The sequence below is a fragment of the Ranitomeya imitator genome, chromosome 3 (assembly GCF_032444005.1).
Source record: "Ranitomeya imitator isolate aRanImi1 chromosome 3, aRanImi1.pri, whole genome shotgun sequence".
NCBI classification, from domain to species: domain Eukaryota; kingdom Metazoa; phylum Chordata; class Amphibia; order Anura; family Dendrobatidae; genus Ranitomeya; species Ranitomeya imitator.
Genome location: NC_091284.1, coordinates 389,180,941 through 389,198,892, shown reverse-complemented (window position 1 = coordinate 389,198,892; position 17,952 = coordinate 389,180,941). Strand labels below are relative to the sequence as shown.

At 42.2% G+C, this 17,952-nt stretch overlaps 1 protein-coding gene across 3 annotated transcripts in view; it reads right to left on the bottom strand.

Moving 5' to 3' along the window:
- KCNQ4 (potassium voltage-gated channel subfamily Q member 4) overlaps positions 1-17,952 on the bottom strand; it is a 358,115-nt gene that overhangs the window by 40,997 nt on the left and 299,166 nt on the right. For all 3 annotated transcript variants that reach the window (XM_069756988.1, XM_069756989.1, XM_069756986.1), the window contains exons 5-7: positions 15,950-16,075; positions 9,606-9,716; positions 9,428-9,523 (exon numbers count right to left, since the gene is read on the bottom strand). In XM_069756988.1, coding sequence (XP_069613089.1) covers positions 9,428-9,523; positions 9,606-9,716; positions 15,950-16,075 — 333 coding nt within the window. The remainder of the gene's footprint in view (positions 1-9,427; positions 9,524-9,605; positions 9,717-15,949; positions 16,076-17,952) is intronic.

The window sequence follows — 17,952 nt, the reverse complement described above, 5'->3', positions numbered from 1 at the left end:
TGGGGTGCAGAGTGTACATTAATGAGGAAAACAATGAACTTTTTTGAATTTACCAAATGGCTGCAATGGAACAAAGAGTGAAAAAGTTAATGGGGTATGAATACTTTCCGCAGCAACTGTATATACACATAGGGTACATAGATATATAAATGCCAGTGACACACACATATAAATATGTATATATAATAGATAGATAGATAGATAGATAGATAGATAGATAGATAGATAGATAGATAGTGATAATGTGTGCAAAAATGTAAAGCGCTGCGGAATATGTTAGCGCTATATAAAAATAAAGAAATAAAAAATAAATAAATAGATAGATAGATAGATAGCGGAAAAGTCGGCAATTCAGCTACCGTGTACTGTAAAATCACAGCAGGAGCCAACAGGATAGAATAGATGAATTACATACAGTAAATACACATAGAATAGATAGTTATACAGATGTCAGTGACATATAGAATTAGTACAGTGTGTGCAGCTTACTATACATGTATATAATTAATAAAAGATTATTTTTCTGAAAAAAACTGTTGTGGGCTCCAGTGTAATTTTGTTAACCAGCAGAGGGAAAGCCGATGGCTGAGGGCCGATGTTTATAGCCTGTGAAGCTCACAGCTGTATACTTAGCCTTTGGTGGCTATTAGTAACATAGTAACATAGTAACATAGTCAGTAAGGCCGAAAAAAGACATTTGTCCATCCAGTTCAGCCTATATTCCATCATAATAAATCCCCAGATCTACGTCCTTCTACAGAACCTAATTGTATGATACAATAGTAACATAGTTAGTATTAAAATGGGGGAACCTAAAGAAAAAGAAGTAGGGTCCTCATATAATTAAAAAGTAGCAAAGGGTATTCAGACAGTTGTAGGCTGAAATTAATATCCTATGAAGGGGCCATAGACACCGACCCCTCATGGGCTAAAACATTAGCTCTCAGATGCCCCAGAAAAGGAGCATCTCTAAGATGTGCAAATTCTGGCACTTAGCCTCGCTCTTCCCACTTGCCCTGTAGCTGTGGCAAGTGGGGTAATAGTTGGGGGGTGTTGATTTCACCTCTGCATTATCAGTTGACATCAAGCCCCGAGGTTAGTAATGGAGAGGCGTCAATAAGATGCCACCATGGCTAACCCCACAGTCATATCGTATAAAAACACATACCGTACACCCAGAAAAAAATTCCTTTAATTGAAAGAATGACACAGACTCTTTTAATAAATCTTAATTAAACCATACTCATGACCTTGTCCATTCCACTGATGCCATTGTCGTCTGCAAAAGAGTTAAAAAATACAAACAACAATATTCCTCACTTTTCTGCAGAAATGATGATAATCCATCTGTCACACGATGGGTCTAGCTCTGCTACATCTAGATGGCAGGCTGCACGGTTGCATTATGTCACCATTCAGCCTAGAAATATATCTTGGTACCGTGTTAGCCAGTAGATAGAAAAATATTTAGAATTGAGAGTCCTCAGTGGTTGATACCTGATGAAGAGACCTGTGTAGTCTCGAAAGCTTGCAATTTGTTACCATCTTTTCAGTTAGCCATTAAAAGGTATCAACCACTGAGGACTCTCAATTCTAAATGTTTCACCATTCAGCCTGTCATCCAGCAGAGATACTGAGCAGTGTGTACTCAGTGTCTCCCTGTGAACTCCTATTCCCTGTCTGATGGCACCACGAGCTTGAGAAAGTTCTCCTGTTCGCGGTGCAGTCAGACAGATCCTGCAAGTTCACAGCCAATGAACTCACTCCACCTTTGACGTCGGAGTGGGCGCATCATGCAGTCTGCCATATACAGTAGGTGTAGCAGAGCTAGACTCGTGAACAATTTAAGAGGAACACAATTCAACATTTGTTTTACTGGTCCTTTATGGCCATAAAAAAATGTGAAAAACAGACATGTATTTCCTATTTTCTTTACATTTTCTGCCAGTACCAGAAAAAAAAGAAAACAAAAATGACAAAAATTGAGCCACATGACTTGAATATTCGAAAGAGAATTTCTTTTAGTGCCGTTAAAAGAGAATGTACAATAAAACTCAAAAATGTGCCTGGTCAAAAAGGGGGTAAAATGGTTTGGTTCTGAACTGGTTAATGACCTGCCATACATTGAGGAAGTGAATTTCTGGACCTGCTGCATGTGAGGAATATTCTTTAGGCCAGTTTAACAAGTCCAGATATTTCCGGTATCGTGTGTGTCCATCTGTGTACTACATGCGACACACGTGTAGCAACCATGTGCCACCTGTGTGCCACATCAGTACCACGTGGATGGCCGCCGGGGAAGTAGCGCTATAGTAAGCGCTGTTCCACTGCGTGCGGTGCTGAAACCGGATGTCAGCCGTTCTCCCCTTCTTGCCCGGCGAGCAGGGAAGAAAAAATGAATGATACGCAGAGGGCACAGGCTTAGTGACGTCACTGCTAGTTACTGAGCCTGCACCCGCAGTGTCTCATTCATTCCCCAGTAGTTTACAGCTGGGGTGGTCGCATTAGCACCGCTCCCGGTTGTAAACTGTACATTCCCCAGATATGGATTACGGCGTGGGACTGACTGTATGCCGGACAGGTATAGGTATATTGTGGCCTTTTTTTTTTTTACTTTTTTTTTTACTGGAGATCGAGGGCTTTGCTTGGATTAGCAGACTAATAAAGATAGAAAACTGTGTTTATTGTTTTATTTCATTGAAAGACTTTATTCTTACTGTGTGGTGTTTTAATAACCCTTTAACAACTATAGGATTAGGAATGGGATAGGATTATTGCTGCACATGCTGTGTATGCTGTTTCTTCTTTGAAATTGGAACATGTAAGTTGAAAAACAATTTTTTATTGTTGTATTACCGTATATTCTCGTGTATAAGCCGAGTTTATTCTCGTGTATAAGCCAAGTTTTTCAGCACATTTTTTGTGCTGAAAATGCCCCCCTCGGCTTATACAGGAGTCATTGTCCCAAAAAGACGGTGGGGGGGAGCGGCTGAGCAGTGGGTCACAGAGGCAAGAGCCGTCGGCTGTAGCTGTAACAGTGCCCGCTGCTAAAGAGCAATGAATATTCACTGTGCTGGCAGTGAATATTAATTTCTTTTATAGCGCGCACAGTTACAGCCACAGTTGCCGGCTTCCAGCACACATCCTACTTACCTACTTACCTTCCCTGTGCGCCCGCGCTGCATCTCTGGCGCCGGAACGAGATGCAGTGAGGGAAAGAAGGGAATGTAAGTAGGATGTGTTTATTTTATAGGAACCATGCATGCAAAGATAGGGGATCAGGAGCCATACATACAAGGATGGGGATAATAATAATAATCTTTATTTTTATATACCTCTAACATATTACACAGTGCTTTACAGTTTGCACACATTATCATCGCTGTCCCCGATGGGGCTCATAATCTAAATTCCCTATCAGTATGTCTTTGGAATGTGGGAGGAAACCGGAGAACGCGGAGGAAACCCACACAAACATGGGGAGAACATACGGAGCCATGCATACAGGGACAGGGATGGGGAGCCATGCATACCAGGATAGGGATGAGGGGACAATGAATATCCGGTTTACACTCAAGTCAATAAGTTTTCCTAGTTTTTCATGGCAAAATTCGGTGCCTCGGCTTATACTGGGGTTGGCTTATACTGGGGTCGACTTATACGCGAGTATATAGGGTACTTTGTATCACTAATTAAAAAATCCTGAGGATATAACTATGGTACATTTCCATTTATTTCTTAAGATATTGTACAGTCTATGAAAAAAATTAAGGGATGCCAATAATGGTCAGCAGCACTGTTCATAAAAAAAGACAGAAGAGAGATTGTGTTCTCATTTTAATTGACATCATGTTTGCTTGTAGTCACACAGCATACAGGCAGTCAAGTAGGAGGAGTACTGGGAGGGGAGTAGAGCTGGAGTGACAGAGGTATCAGATCTACCATAGTCATTAGCATATCAATTCAAACACTGATTTTTCAGTCACAGATGAATGGACTTGCCATGTAATGGTATTGCTGGACTTATCCTTGAAAAGAGCTTTGGGTGTGAAATCTTGCTGACAAGTTTCCCTTTAACAATACAGATCATCTGGAATTCTGATCTGCTGGTGGAAAAGACTCAGACCCCGATTCATGAAAGCAATTCTGGGGTAAATTGCTTTGAAAAGTCGCAAATTTTTGTGCAACTTGGAGATTTTGCAACATGTTAGCGTTTTTACGTCAGTTTCTCCCTTTTCTGCCAAATTGGGTCAGAAAAAAAAAAAAAAACACAAAATTGAGCTTAACTTAAGATGGTATACATGCAGAGGTAAAACGCATGTTCAAAATGGCCACAAAACATTAAAACCTACAAGAGAAAAAAGTAAATGAAAACCCTGATATAACTAAGTAAAAAAGCAAAAATGCATTTAAATAACACAGAGTTTTTAGTAATACTGTTTTTTGATCAAAAAATAGCACAAAAGCCATCCCACCTCGTCACGGTAACTCTGATCGGGACAGTCCAAATTGGGTCAGGCAGGGGTGTGGCGGGTTCGTGACACCACAGCTTGTCTAGTTCATAACAAGCTGTAGCATTCAGGGACTGGAGTAAAATTTCTGGCGTGGTGTACAGGGCGCACAAAACTTGTCAGACAGTCTTGATTCATGAGAATGCCTGCACCTCCTTATGAATCAGGAAGGTATGACTCCTACAAGCCCTCTCGGAGAATCGGGGAATTACCATTTATTCTAAAAAACTTTTTTGCTATGGTAAAAGCTAGATCCATAGGATTTACTTTACTGGGGAACATACATTTGGTAGAATGAAAACGATTCATTTGTATTATAGTACGTATATTTCTGTTTATGTCTCTTTCCCGACTTCTATACTATCTGAAGTTATCCTCATCTGAGCTATAAAGCCTTTTAACATTATAAAGCGGTCATCCGCCTAGTATTCGCCATATCACGCTATTTTCCACTAATAGGTGAGAATCTGCTTTGTGTCATTGTCTGGATAGTTCCCGCTCTCTTCTCCCTCTTGGGTTTGACAGTTTCCAGCATCAACAGAACTCCCCCTCTCAAAGCATAACACCCTCCATACACAGAGAGCTTAACTTTTCTAAACCAGTTGCTGCCGGGGATTGGGGAGGGGGAAGACCGGGCCTTTTTATTTTGATAGGAAAATAAATACCTTCCATAGCAACACTCTACTCTGACTTAAATATTATGGCAAAGGAAAGAAAATTCTCTCACAAGTGCAAGGACGTATGCATACGATTAAGAGTCACATTAATAACATACACAGAGCAATAATCAACTATATAAGATGTTACGTTTATAATAATGATCAAGTGATTAGGTGACGGTATGTTTGCTGAGATTTCTCCCACTTACAACAGCTTCACACACCGAACTGATGGAAAGCTTTAAAAAAAAAAAAACAGTTACTCCTTATATGAACTACATGTCATGTATTGCTGTATACAGGGCCACCATCAGGGTATTACTGGCGTATGGGGCCCGGTGAGCAGTAGCTTCTGTTCACCGGGCACCAGGATCAGGAATCAGCCAATTAAGTAACTGAACGTGCGTCCGAGAACACACGTTCAGTTCAAATTTATTGTCAATCAGAGACCATCAGCTGACGTTGGCGTGCACATTGCTGCATATAACGTCACTGCCGTGCTCCGGCATGTCCACGCCTCAAATGGGTGAGGAAAAAGGCACTGCTGGACTGCGGCCAGGTAAGGAGAAAGCTTTTTGGTTATTTTTTGTATGGAGCCAGGATGGGAGAACATATAAGGCCGGGTGGCAGGATGGGAGGACATATGTGGCCCGGGGGGGCAGGATGGGAGATCCTATAGGGGCAGGATGGGAGGACATATGCGGCGTGGGGGGCAGGATGGGAGGAGATATAAGGCCTGAGGCAGGATGGGAGATCATATGGGGCCTAGGGGCAGGATAGGAGGACATAAGTAGCCTGGGGGCAGGATAGAAGAACATATGGGGCCTGGGGGCAGGATGGGAAATCATATCAGAATTTGGGGCAGGATGGGAGATTATAAAGGGCCTGGGGGCAGGATGGGAGATCATATGGGTTCTAGGGGTAGGACATATGGGGCCTGGGGGCAGGATGGAAGGACATATGAGGTATGAGGGCAGAATGGGATTTCATATGGAGTCTGAGGGCAGGAAGGGAAGACATAAGGGGCGTGGGGGCAGGATGGGAGGAAATATGAGGCCTGGGTGCAGGATGGGAGGACATATGAGTCCTGGGGGCAGAATGGCAGGACATATGTGGTCAGGGGGTAGGATGGAAGGAGATATCAGGGCTGGAGACAGGATGGGAGATCATATGGGGCCTGAGGCAGGATGGGAGATATGGGGCCTCAGGGCAGTATGGGAGATCGTATGAGGCCTGGGGGTAGGATGAGTAGACATATCGGGCTGGGGACAGGATGGAAGATCATATGGGGCCTGGGGGCAGGATGGGAGGACATATGGTGCCAGGGGGCAGGATGGGAGAACATGTGGGGTCAGGATGGAGACATGTAGGGTCAGGATGGGAGAAGATAGGAGGCCAGGGTGGGTGAAGATAAGAGGCCAGGATGTGAGAACATAAGGGGTCAGGATGGGAGAACATATGGGGCCAGGAATGAGACACACGGGGCCAGTACTGAGACACATGAGGCCAGGAATGAGACACAAGAGGCCAGGAATGAGACACAAGGAGCCAGGAATGAGACACATTATGACCGGCAGGGGCCAGGAATGAGACATTATTACCGGAAGAGGTTAGAATTTGGGAGCCTATTACCAGAAGGGGCCAGGATGCGAGACATTATTACCATAGCGGCTAATTAAGGGATATTATTACTGCTGTGATGTATTTTATTTTTGAGGATGCTGTTTTCAATGGGGAGGTCCTGTTACTGTGCCAGAAGACACTATATCAATTTTTTTCTTCATCTGGCGTAGTGTAAAAGTTGGCGAAAAATTGGGGAATGTGCTCTGGAAACGCTGCTCTAGATATCTGTGTGTTATTTTCTGCAGAGACCAAGTCCTGGCTGGAAGAAGTGATGGCGGTCTATGCTGGATGAAAAAGAAAAGCGAAGATGAGTATTTTCAACTAGAGAGATCACTGGTGAGTCAGTGTGTTACCTGTATGCTTCCACTATATACTGTATACTATGTACAGACCTCCTGTGTATAATGTCACTGGTGATCGCTGTAATGCCTGTACACTATATACATAGCTTATATGTATAATGGCAGTGGTGATCACTGTATTACCTGTACACCGACACGATATACAGAGCTCCTGTATATAATGTCAATAGTGATCACTGTACTACCTGTACACTGACACTATATACAAAGCTCCAGTTTACAACGTCACTGGTGATCACTGTATTACCTGTAAACTATATGCAAAGCTTGAGTGTATAATGTCACTGGTGGTCCCTGTATTACCTGTACACTATACACTATGTACAGAGCTCCTGTGTATAAATTTACTTGTGGACCCTGTATTAAATGTACACTGACACTATATACAGAGATCCTGTGTATAATGTCAGAGGTGAATCCCTGTATTACCTGTATATTGATACTATACACTTTATACTATGTACAGAGCTAATGTGTATAATGGAACTTATGGTAATATTAGTATTGTTTTTTCTTATTAATTATCAGTATTGTAATATTTGGTTACTATATGGTGGTAAAATGTGGTCTGGTCATGGTGTTGTGGTATTTCTCCCTTGTACAGTATGTGTTATTATTTGGTCACAATGTGGTGGTAATATGTGGTCTGGTCACGGTGTGGCTGTATTTCTTCCTAGTAACAGTATGTGGTATTATTCGGTCACTATGTGTTGGTAATATGTGGTCTGGTCACTTGTGTGGCAGCTGTTCTGCCTTGTGTGTGGAATTATTTTGTTGATTTATGCTGATAATGTGTAATATTATTGGTCTTGGTATGGTGGATTGTTTTGTGTATGGCAGTCATTTGTTCTTTCTGATATTAATACCTATTAAACCAATCGATACCGCGCTTGAGGATGCAAAAAAGGACAACAACTAGGTGCTGACTATCTGTTCACCTGCCCGGTAAGTGCACCTGCCCGGTTGTTTCCTCTCCCTTTTTTTGAGCGCTATAACGCTCCATACTGCAGGTGACTAGTAGGAGTAGCCTATCAACCATCTTTTTTGTTCCACGCGGTATCCAGGGAACGCTACCGGCCGGAGCTTCCCTGGACTTATAATGCACTCTGCCATCTGATACGTACGGCGCCGCAGCCCGGGGTGCACTTACCGGGCAGGTGAACAGATACTCAGCACGGTCCCACATTCAGCTACATCCATCTGAAAGAGGTAAGCTGAGGGAGATCGGCACCTGAGTGTAATTCATACATAATGTGTGGCTAGTCTAAGGTTTTTGTTGGCAGACTGATTACTTGTTACTGTTTTTAGGAGGTTCCTGTCACTAGGAATCCACGTGGGGGCCTCTTTGGACTACTTGTCCCCAAGCATTCCACCTAGTTGTTATCCTTTTTTGCATCCTCAAGCGATTGGTTTAATAGGTGTACATTGACATACAGGGGGGAACTACCCTGGTTGATTCCACCAGCTGAGGATCGCTAGTTTCAGGGTGAGCGCCAGTGTTATCGTTTTACTGTTCTTTCTGATATTAATTAGAAGAAGATTCTTTATTTCCATTAGTGATTAAATACTTGGAGCAAGATGCACTTACAGGGGTTCTCCGGTGAAAACAAGTAATCAGCTCTCCACAGGATCGTAATAACTTATTGATTGGTGGGGTTCTGACTGCTGGGACCCGGCCGATTGGAAGAATGTGGAGCTTTTATCCCCATTAGACTGGAGTGGCATGTGTGACTTTACCACTGATCCATTCATTCCCTCAGTGTTATGCTTGTTTTTTTTCTGGAAGCCCCAAAGAGAATGAATGGAGCTGTGGTCAGACCTCCCACCTGCCGCTCCCTTTTAAGATGAGGATAAAAATGTCCGGTCAGGGATGAAACTTCCAAATTCTTCTGATGCAATTACCAATGGTTGGAGGCAAACAATCAATAAGTTATCACCTATCGTGTTTAGCCCATAGATCGGTGTGTTTTAACCAAAGTAGCCCTTTAATACTAACTACCATAATTGTACATCCCAGATATGGTGGCACAAAGTAAATGTGCAGGAGTCTTCTGTTTTTACATTCGATGCTCCACTATAACGGGAATAATGGCTAACATGTATTTGCATAGGGTGGGCCCCTAGAGTCAATTCCTCCTGTGTGCCCCAGACTCCCCAGTCCGACGCTGATTGTAACCCACACTTTGTACCAAAATACAATCATACTGTTCGATACTTCATAACAATTAAATAATTTAAAACTCCAGCTTTGATGCCCCACCAAATCCAATACCTGTATAATGTTGGCTGCTGGAGTCCGACGCTTCTCAAAATGCTTCTGTCTATGTTGTTCTTGAACTTTTAGAGCAAAACCGGAACCCAAGATGCCCTGTTAAAGAATAAAATACCAATTTTTTACCACTCGTTTTAAAAGCTGATGTTGGTTATTTAGATTAATTTAACAAACTCACCGCAGGAAGTGCAAAAAAGGATGTGCCTAGAAGCGCAAACCCTGCAGCCAGGACTCTCCCAAGCCACGTACGAGGTGTCTTATCCCCATAACCAATGGTAGTAAGTGTAATCTGCCAAAATATGGAAATATGAATATAACTAAGACATATGGATACTAGATCACAACATATGTATTCATTTATTTTCAAAGCTCTATATATATATTTAAATGACAAAATATAAATGCAAGTAAAATGATCACTAACTTTGTATTGCACATATGAAAAAGATTTAAAAAACTTCTCTATTTTAATTACTGAAGCAGTTATTAAAACGTATCTCCACCACTTTATACAGGTCCTTCTCAAAAAATTAGCATATAGTGTTAAATTTCATTATTTACCATAATGTAATGATTACAATTAAACTTTCATATATTATAGATTCATTATCCACCAACTGAAATTTGTCAGGTCTTTTATTGTTTTAATACTGATGATTTTGGCATACAACTCCTGATAACCCAAAAAACCTGTCTCAATAAATTAGCATATTTCACCCATCCAATCAAATAAAAGTGTTTTTTAATAACAAACAAAAAAAACCATCAAATAATAATGTTCAGTTATGCACTCAATACTTGGTCAGGAATCCTTTGGCAGAAATGACTGCTTCAATGCGGCGTGGCATGGAGGCAATCAGCCTGTGACACTGCTGAGATGTTATGGAGGCCCAGGATGCTTCAATAGCGGCCTTAAGCTCATCCAGAGTGTTGGGTCTTGCGTCTCTCAACTTTCTCTTCACAATATCCCACAGATTCTCTATGGGGTTCAGGTCAGGAGAGTTGGCAGGCCAATTGAGCACAGTAATACCATGGTCAGTAAACCATTTACCAGTGGTTTTGGCACTCTGAGCAGGTGCCAGGTAGTGCTGAAAAATGAAATCTTCATCTCCATAAAGCATTTCAGCCGATGGAAGCATGAAGTGCTCCAAAATCTCCTGATAGCTAGCTGCATTGACCCTGCCCTTGATGAAACACAGTGGACCAACACCAGCAGCTGACATGGCACCCCACACCATCACTGACTGTGGGTACTTGACACTGGACTTCAGGCATTTTGGCATTTCCTTCTCCCCAGTCTTCCTCCAGACTCTGGCACCTTGATTTCCGAATGACATGCAAAATTTGCTTTCATCAGAAAAAAGTACTTGGGACCACTTAGCAACAGTCCAGTGCTGCTTCTCTGTAGCTCAAAAGTGGCTTTACCTGGGGAATGCGGCACCTGTAGCCCATTTCCTGCACACGCCTGTGCACGGTGGCTCTGGATGTTTCCACACCAGACTCAGTCCACTGCTTCCTCAGGTTCCCCAAGGTCTGGAATCGGTCCTTCTCCACAATCTTCCTCAGGGTCCGATCTCCTCTTCTCGTTGTACAGCGTTTTCTGCCACATTGTTTCCTTCCAACAGACTTACCATTGAGGTGCCTTGATACAGCACTCTGGGAACAGCCTATTTGTTGAGAAATTTCTTTCTGGGTCTTACCCTCTTGCTTGAGGGTGTCAATGATGGCCTTCTTGACAGCTGTCAGGTCGCTAGTCTTACCCATGACAGGGGTTTTGAGTAATGAACCAGGCAGGGAGTTTATAAAAGCCTCAGGTATCTTTTGCATGTGTTTAGAGTTAATTAGTTGATTCAGAAGATTAGGGTAATAGGTCGTTTAGAGAACCTTTTCTTGATATGCTAATTTATTGAGACAGGTTTTTTGGGTTATCAGGAGTTGTATGCCAAAATCATCAGTATTAAAACAATAAAAGACCTGACAAATTTCAGTTGGTGGATAATGAATCTATAATATATGAAAGTTTAATTGTAATCATTACATTATGGTAAATAATGAAATTTAACACTATATGCTAATTTTTTGAGAAGGACCTGTAGTTTATTAATAGATTTAATCCAGAAAGAAAAGTTGAGCATCCTTGTAAATCCACTGTATTCCTTATCTTATTCTTATGTTGATACCCTGTGTTTTTGTAGATGTCAACGTGCACCTTTTGATTTGACATTGCACCATAATGGATTGTGGGAGCTCTTGTCCTTGAGATGACCCAAAATCAGATTGTCTCAGGGGATATACAACATGCAATGCATTCAGACATTCCTGCAAATAAGACATAAATGGATATGCAATGTTGTGGTCTCTAAGATACAGTTATATGAAAAAGTTTGGGCACCCCTATTAATCTTAAGTTTAATGTTTTATAAAAATTGTTTTTTTTGCAACAGCTATTTCAGTTTCATATATCTAATACATGTTGGACACAGTAATGTTTCTGCCTTGAAATGAGGTTTATTGTACTAACAGAAAATGTGCAATCTGCATTCAAACAAAATTTGACAGGTGCATAAGTATGGGCACCCCACCAGAAAAGTGACATTAATATTTAGTAGATCCTCCTTTTGCAAAAATAACAGCCTCTAGTCGCTTCCTGTAGCTTTTAATGAGTTCCTGGATCCTGGATGAAGGTATTTTTGACCATTCCTCTTTACAAAACAATTCCAGTTCAGTTAAGTTGGATGGTCGCCGAGCATGGACAGCCCTCTTCAAATGATCCCACAGATGTTCAATGATATTCAGGTCTGGGGACTGGGATGGCCATTCCAGAACAGTGTAATTGTTCCTCTGCGTGAATGCCTGAGTAGATTTGGAGCGGTGTTTTGGATCATTGCCTTGCTGAAAGATCCATCCCCTGCGTAACTTCAACTTTGTCACTGATTCATGAACATTATTGTCAAGAATCTGCTGATACTGAGAGGAATCCATGCATCCCTCAACTTTAACAAGATTCCCGGTGCTGGCATTGGCCACACAGCCCCAAAGCATGATGGAACCTCCACCAAATTTTACTGTGGGTAGCAAGTGTTTTTCTTGGGATGCTGTGTTTTTTGGCTGCCATGCATAACGCCTTTTTGTATGACCAAACAACTCAATCTTGGTTTCATCAGTCCACAGGACCTTCTTCCGAAAAGAAATTGGCTTCACCATATGTGCTTTTGCATACCTCAGCCGACTCTGTTTGTGGCGTGCTTGCAGAAACGGCTTCTTTCACATCACTCTCCCATACAGCTTCTCCTTGTGCAAAGTGCGTTGTATAGCTGACAGATGCACTGTGACACCATCTGCAGCAAGTTGATGCTGCAGCTCTCTGGAGGTGGTCTGAGGATTGTCCTTGACTGATCTCACCATTCTTCTTCTCTGCCTTTCTGATGTTTTTCTTGGCCTGCCACTTCTGGCCTTAACAAGAACTGTACCTGTGTTCTTCCATTTCCTTACTATGTTCCTCACAGTGGAAATTGACAGGTTAAATCTCTGAGACAGCTTTTTGTATCCTTCCCCTGAACAACTATGTTGAATAATCTTTGTTTTCAGATCATTAGACAGTTGTTTTGAGGAGCCATGATGCCACTCTTCAGAGGAGATTCAAACAGGAGAACAACTTGCAAGTGGTCACTTTAAGTAGCTTTTCTCATGATAGCAAACCCCTGGCTATGAATTTCAAAGCTCAATGAGGTTAGAAAACCAAAAAAGTGCTTTAGTAAGTCAGTAAAAAGTAGGTAGGAGTATTTAAAACAAGAAAATGATAAGGGTGCCCATACTTATACACCTGTCAAATTTTGTTTGAATGTAGATTGCACATTTTCTGTTAGTACAATAAACCTCATTTCAAGGCAGAAACATTACTGTGTCCAACAGTTATTAGATATACAATATGAAACTGAAATAGCTGTTGCAAAAAAAAAAACAATTTAAAAAACATTAAGCTTAAGATTAATAGGGGTGCCCAAACTTTTTCATATAACTGTATCTTACTGGTGAAGGTCCAAATGCTGGGGCCCCTGCAAAAGATGACCAATCAGAATATCTCTGACACCGCTCTATTACTGCAGCGCAGTCCTATTTACTAAATAGCTGGGATTTAATATACTAGATGGTGCTATGATGCATGGTGGCACTGGCAGGACATACTATCAACAACACATTGGGGAAATCAAACTTAACACTCCAAAAATGCCTAATGCAAGACCTGAATTCTTCTATACCAGATGTGTTTTGCAGGTAATTTCTTGTGACTGCAATTTGGGAACAAGTCCTATCAGCAGCTCGGCACCTGGGTTTCATCTGGCACAGACAGGTCTGTTCCACTTAGCCTTGCAAGTACATCTTCAAATGACAATTTAGGGCCATGTTTTAGCAGCTCTGAATGTTTAAGCTAATTCCCAGACGGCCATGACCTAGTATTCTGCACTTAGCATTTTTTTATTTTCTAACTATGGTCTGGCCAGATTTGTCTGCAAGTTCATTCAAGTTTTATTTTAGTAAATTCCAATTGTACATGAAAATCAGACCAATTATATCTATCTAAAAGTTTTTAAAAAAAGTTATGTATCACTGATGGGAAAATTTGCTATAATTAGTGATAGAGGAAGGTTTTGGTTTATTCATGTTTTTTGCAAGAACATAGTGATTTCTTAGTGATTCATGCCACAAGACTTTGATTTTGAACAATCTTATATGTTGGGGTACAGGGGTTTATAGTGAGGTACATTTCTGAAAGAAGTAGCTCTGCCTACAGGTTTTGAGAATAGGTCTGTTAGCTTGTTATGTGTCAATTTTAGATAAAAAGGCCTCATGTATGCATGTGCTAAGTGCTACAAATCCATCACATAAGGCAGAACAAGACTGATCAACAGTAGGCAGCCGAACAGTTTTATGGCTCTAACATCTTGCATACGCTTTCAAAACGTAAGGCTCGATTCACGAATTGCAGGTTTTTTTTTCAGTCACATTACTTTTTTTGTTATGTGGTATTTGTTAACATTGCGTCAAATTGTTCAAAATGGAGCATGAGGTTCATAAATTTTGCACAAACTCAATGAAGATCTTTAACCTTTTTTGCAAACTGTTTAGCGCAAAAAAGTTGCAAGTTTTGAAAATTTGAGCAACAAATGTGCTAAAATATCTGGCAAAGATAAATTTACTCCAGGGAGAGACTGAAGTACATTTTCGGACAGATTTAGCGATGTTTTGAAAAGTTGGAAATGGTGAATTAGGTGAAAACATTTGGAAACCCTAAACTTTGTCCACAGCGGCAAACTAGAAAACAAATATAAAATTGACTTAAAAAAAGGCGCAAGTGGAAAGATGAATATGGCACAAACCAAAAAAAAGGTACAAACCACTAACAACTTTACAAAAAACATACACAAATGCAATAAGGAATTGAGTCCTTAGTATTTATTTATTTATAACAAATTAGATCACATCAACAAGCTAAAAGGGGAATCGTGAGAAAAATTATGGGCATATCCTTTATAATTAAGGTGCATATTCATGTCTTGTTTTACTTCTTTAAATGGGAACCTATTAAAAAGGATCCCCAAACCACCCCCAAACTATTTATATGTGCATGTAGCTCTTTCAAGGACAAGTCCAGCAACAACTTGACATGGCCAATCCGTTCATTTGTTACTGAGAAATCAATTTGAATTGATATGCAAATGAGGCTGTAGATCTGAAGCATTTGTCACTCCAGCTCTATTCCACGTTCACTGCCACTTGACTGACATCTCCTTTGCCTGATATCACACAGAATAGAACCTGTTTCAGTATGTCAGCGATTTGAGACTGGGATAAAAGTTCACCTTCCAACCAGACAATGACCCAAAGCATACTGCTAAAGCAATACTCGAGTGTTTTAAAGGGAAATGTGTAAATGTTCTGGAGTGGCCTAGTCAAAGCACGGACGTTAATCCAATTGAGAATCTGTGGTCAGACTTGAAGATTGCTGTTCACCAGAGGAAACCATCTACCTTGTAGGAGCTGGAGCAGTTTTGCTATGAGGAATGGGCAAAAATCCCAGTGGCCAGATGTGGAAAGCTCATAGAGACTTATTCAAAGTGACTTGCAGCTGTAATTGCTGCAAAAGGAGGCTCTACAAAGTACTGACTTAGGGGGTGAATAGTGATGCACACTGAAGTTTTCAGTTATTTTGTCCTGCTTGTTGTTTGCTTCACAATGAAAAGAAAACCAAATGTTCATAGTTGTAGACATGTACTTTACAAGAACTGATGCAAACCCACAAAAAAACAGTGAAATTTCAGGTTGTGAGGGAGCAAAACACAAAAATAAATTTGCAAGCCATTGTATGTATACTTTCTTGTGATTGGGTAAAAAAAACTACACCAAATGCTCCATCCATATTTTAAGTGTGAATTAAGCCTTATGGAATAGCTTACATTGAGATGAGACATAATCAATCAATATGCTTTTACGCTGTGAAAACAATAGCTGTAGAACACTTACCGTCCCCCACCAAAGTGAATCAGCATAGGTTGAAAATTCAGTATTTGCCTCTTTTTCTGCCAGGTATACCAGGAAGGATGCAAAAATTAGCACCAGAAAACCAATGTACCATGCAGTGATGAGCTCCTGCAGTACAAGGGACACATATAAGAAAATTGTTTCACATTATTCAGAAACTCATAAAATAATTAATTCAATAAGCAGACAAAAAAAACAACATCATTTGGTACTGTGTGCGCATGATGAGTCTTTGGTGCACTTTTGATGCTGTGCATTAACCCCTTAGCGACCGCCGATACGCCTTTTAACGGCGGCCGCTAAGGGTACTTAAACCACAGCGCCGTTAATTAACGGCGCTGTGGAAAAAGTTCATAGCGCCCCCCAGAGGCCGATTTTCTCCGGGGTCTCGGCTGCCGAGGGTAGCCGAGACCCCAGAGAACATGATTCGGGGGGTTTTTAACCCACCCCGCATTTGCGATCGCCGGTAATTAACCGTTTACCGGCGATCGCAAAAAAAAAAAAAAAAAGCGATCTCTTTTTAATTTCTCTGTCCTCCGATGTGATCGCACATCGGAGGACAGAGAAAAGGGGTCCCAGGTGGCCCCCCAATACTCACCTAGCTCCCCCGATGCTCCTCGTGTTTCCCGGTGGGCGCCGCCATCTTCAAAATGGCGGGCGCATGCGCAGTGCGCCCGCCGGCCGGCACCGGGAGAATCTTTGGGGTCTCGGCTGCCGGGGGTAGCCGAGACCCCAAAGAGCATGATCGGGGTCGGTATTACCGACCCCTGTTTTGCGATCGCCGGTAATTAACTGTTTACCGGCGACCGCAAAAAAAAAAAAAGAAAAAAGTAAAGTGTAATTCTCTGTCCTCTGATGTGATCGCACATCAGAGGACAGAGAAATAGGGGGATTCGGGGACCCTAGCATACTCACCTAGGTCCCTGGATCCTCTTGCTGCTCCTCCTGGCCGCCGGCAGCAGAACATGGCGGACGCATGCCCAGTGCGCCCGCCATCTGTCTCCATCTGCCGGCCGGCAGGAGAACAGCAGTTGGGGCTAAAATTAGGGTTAGGGGTAGGGTTAGGGTTAGGGGTAGGGTTAGGGGTAGGGTTAGGTTAGGGGTAGGGTTAGGGGTAGGGTTAGGTTAGGGTTAGGGGTAGGGTTAGGTTAGGGGTAGGGCTAGGGTTAGGGCTAGGGTTGGGGCTAAATTTAGGGTTAGGGTTGGGGCTAAATTTAGGGTTAGGGTTGGGGCTAAACTTAGGGTTAGGCTTCTTTCACACTTACGTCGGTACGGGGCCGTCGCAATGCGTCGGCCCGACATACCGACGCATGTTGTGAAAATTGTGCACAACGTGGGCAGCAGCTGTAGTTTTTCAACACATCCGCTGCCCAATCTATGTCCTGGGGAGGAGGGGGCGGAGTTACGGCCACGCATGCGCGGTCAGAAATGGCGGATGCGACGTACAAAAAAACGTTTCATTGCGCCAAAACACAACTGATCCAGTGCACGACGGACGCGACGTGTGGCCATCCGTCACGATCCGTCGGCAATACAAGTCTATGGGCAAAAAACGCATCCTGCGGGCACATTTGCAGGATCCGTTTCTTGTCCAAAACGACGGATTGCGACGGAATGCCAAACGACGCAAGTGTGAAAGTAGCCCTAGAGCTAGGGTTAGGGTTGGGGCTAAAGTTAGGGCTAGGGTTGGGGCTAAAGTTAGGGTTAGAGCTGGGATTAGGGTTAGGGTTTGGATTAGGGTTCGTATTAGGGTTAGGGTTGGCATTAGGGTTACGCTTGGGATTAGGGTTAGGTTTGGGATTAGGGTTAAGGTTAGGGTTGTGATTAGGGGTGTATTGGGATTAGGGTTAGGTTTGAGGTTAGGGTTGAGATTAGGATTAGGGGTGTGTTGGATTTAGGGTTTTGATTAGGGTTATGGTTAGGGTTGACATTAGGGTTGTTTTGGGGTAAGGGTTGTGATTATGGTTAGGGTTAGTGATTAGGAT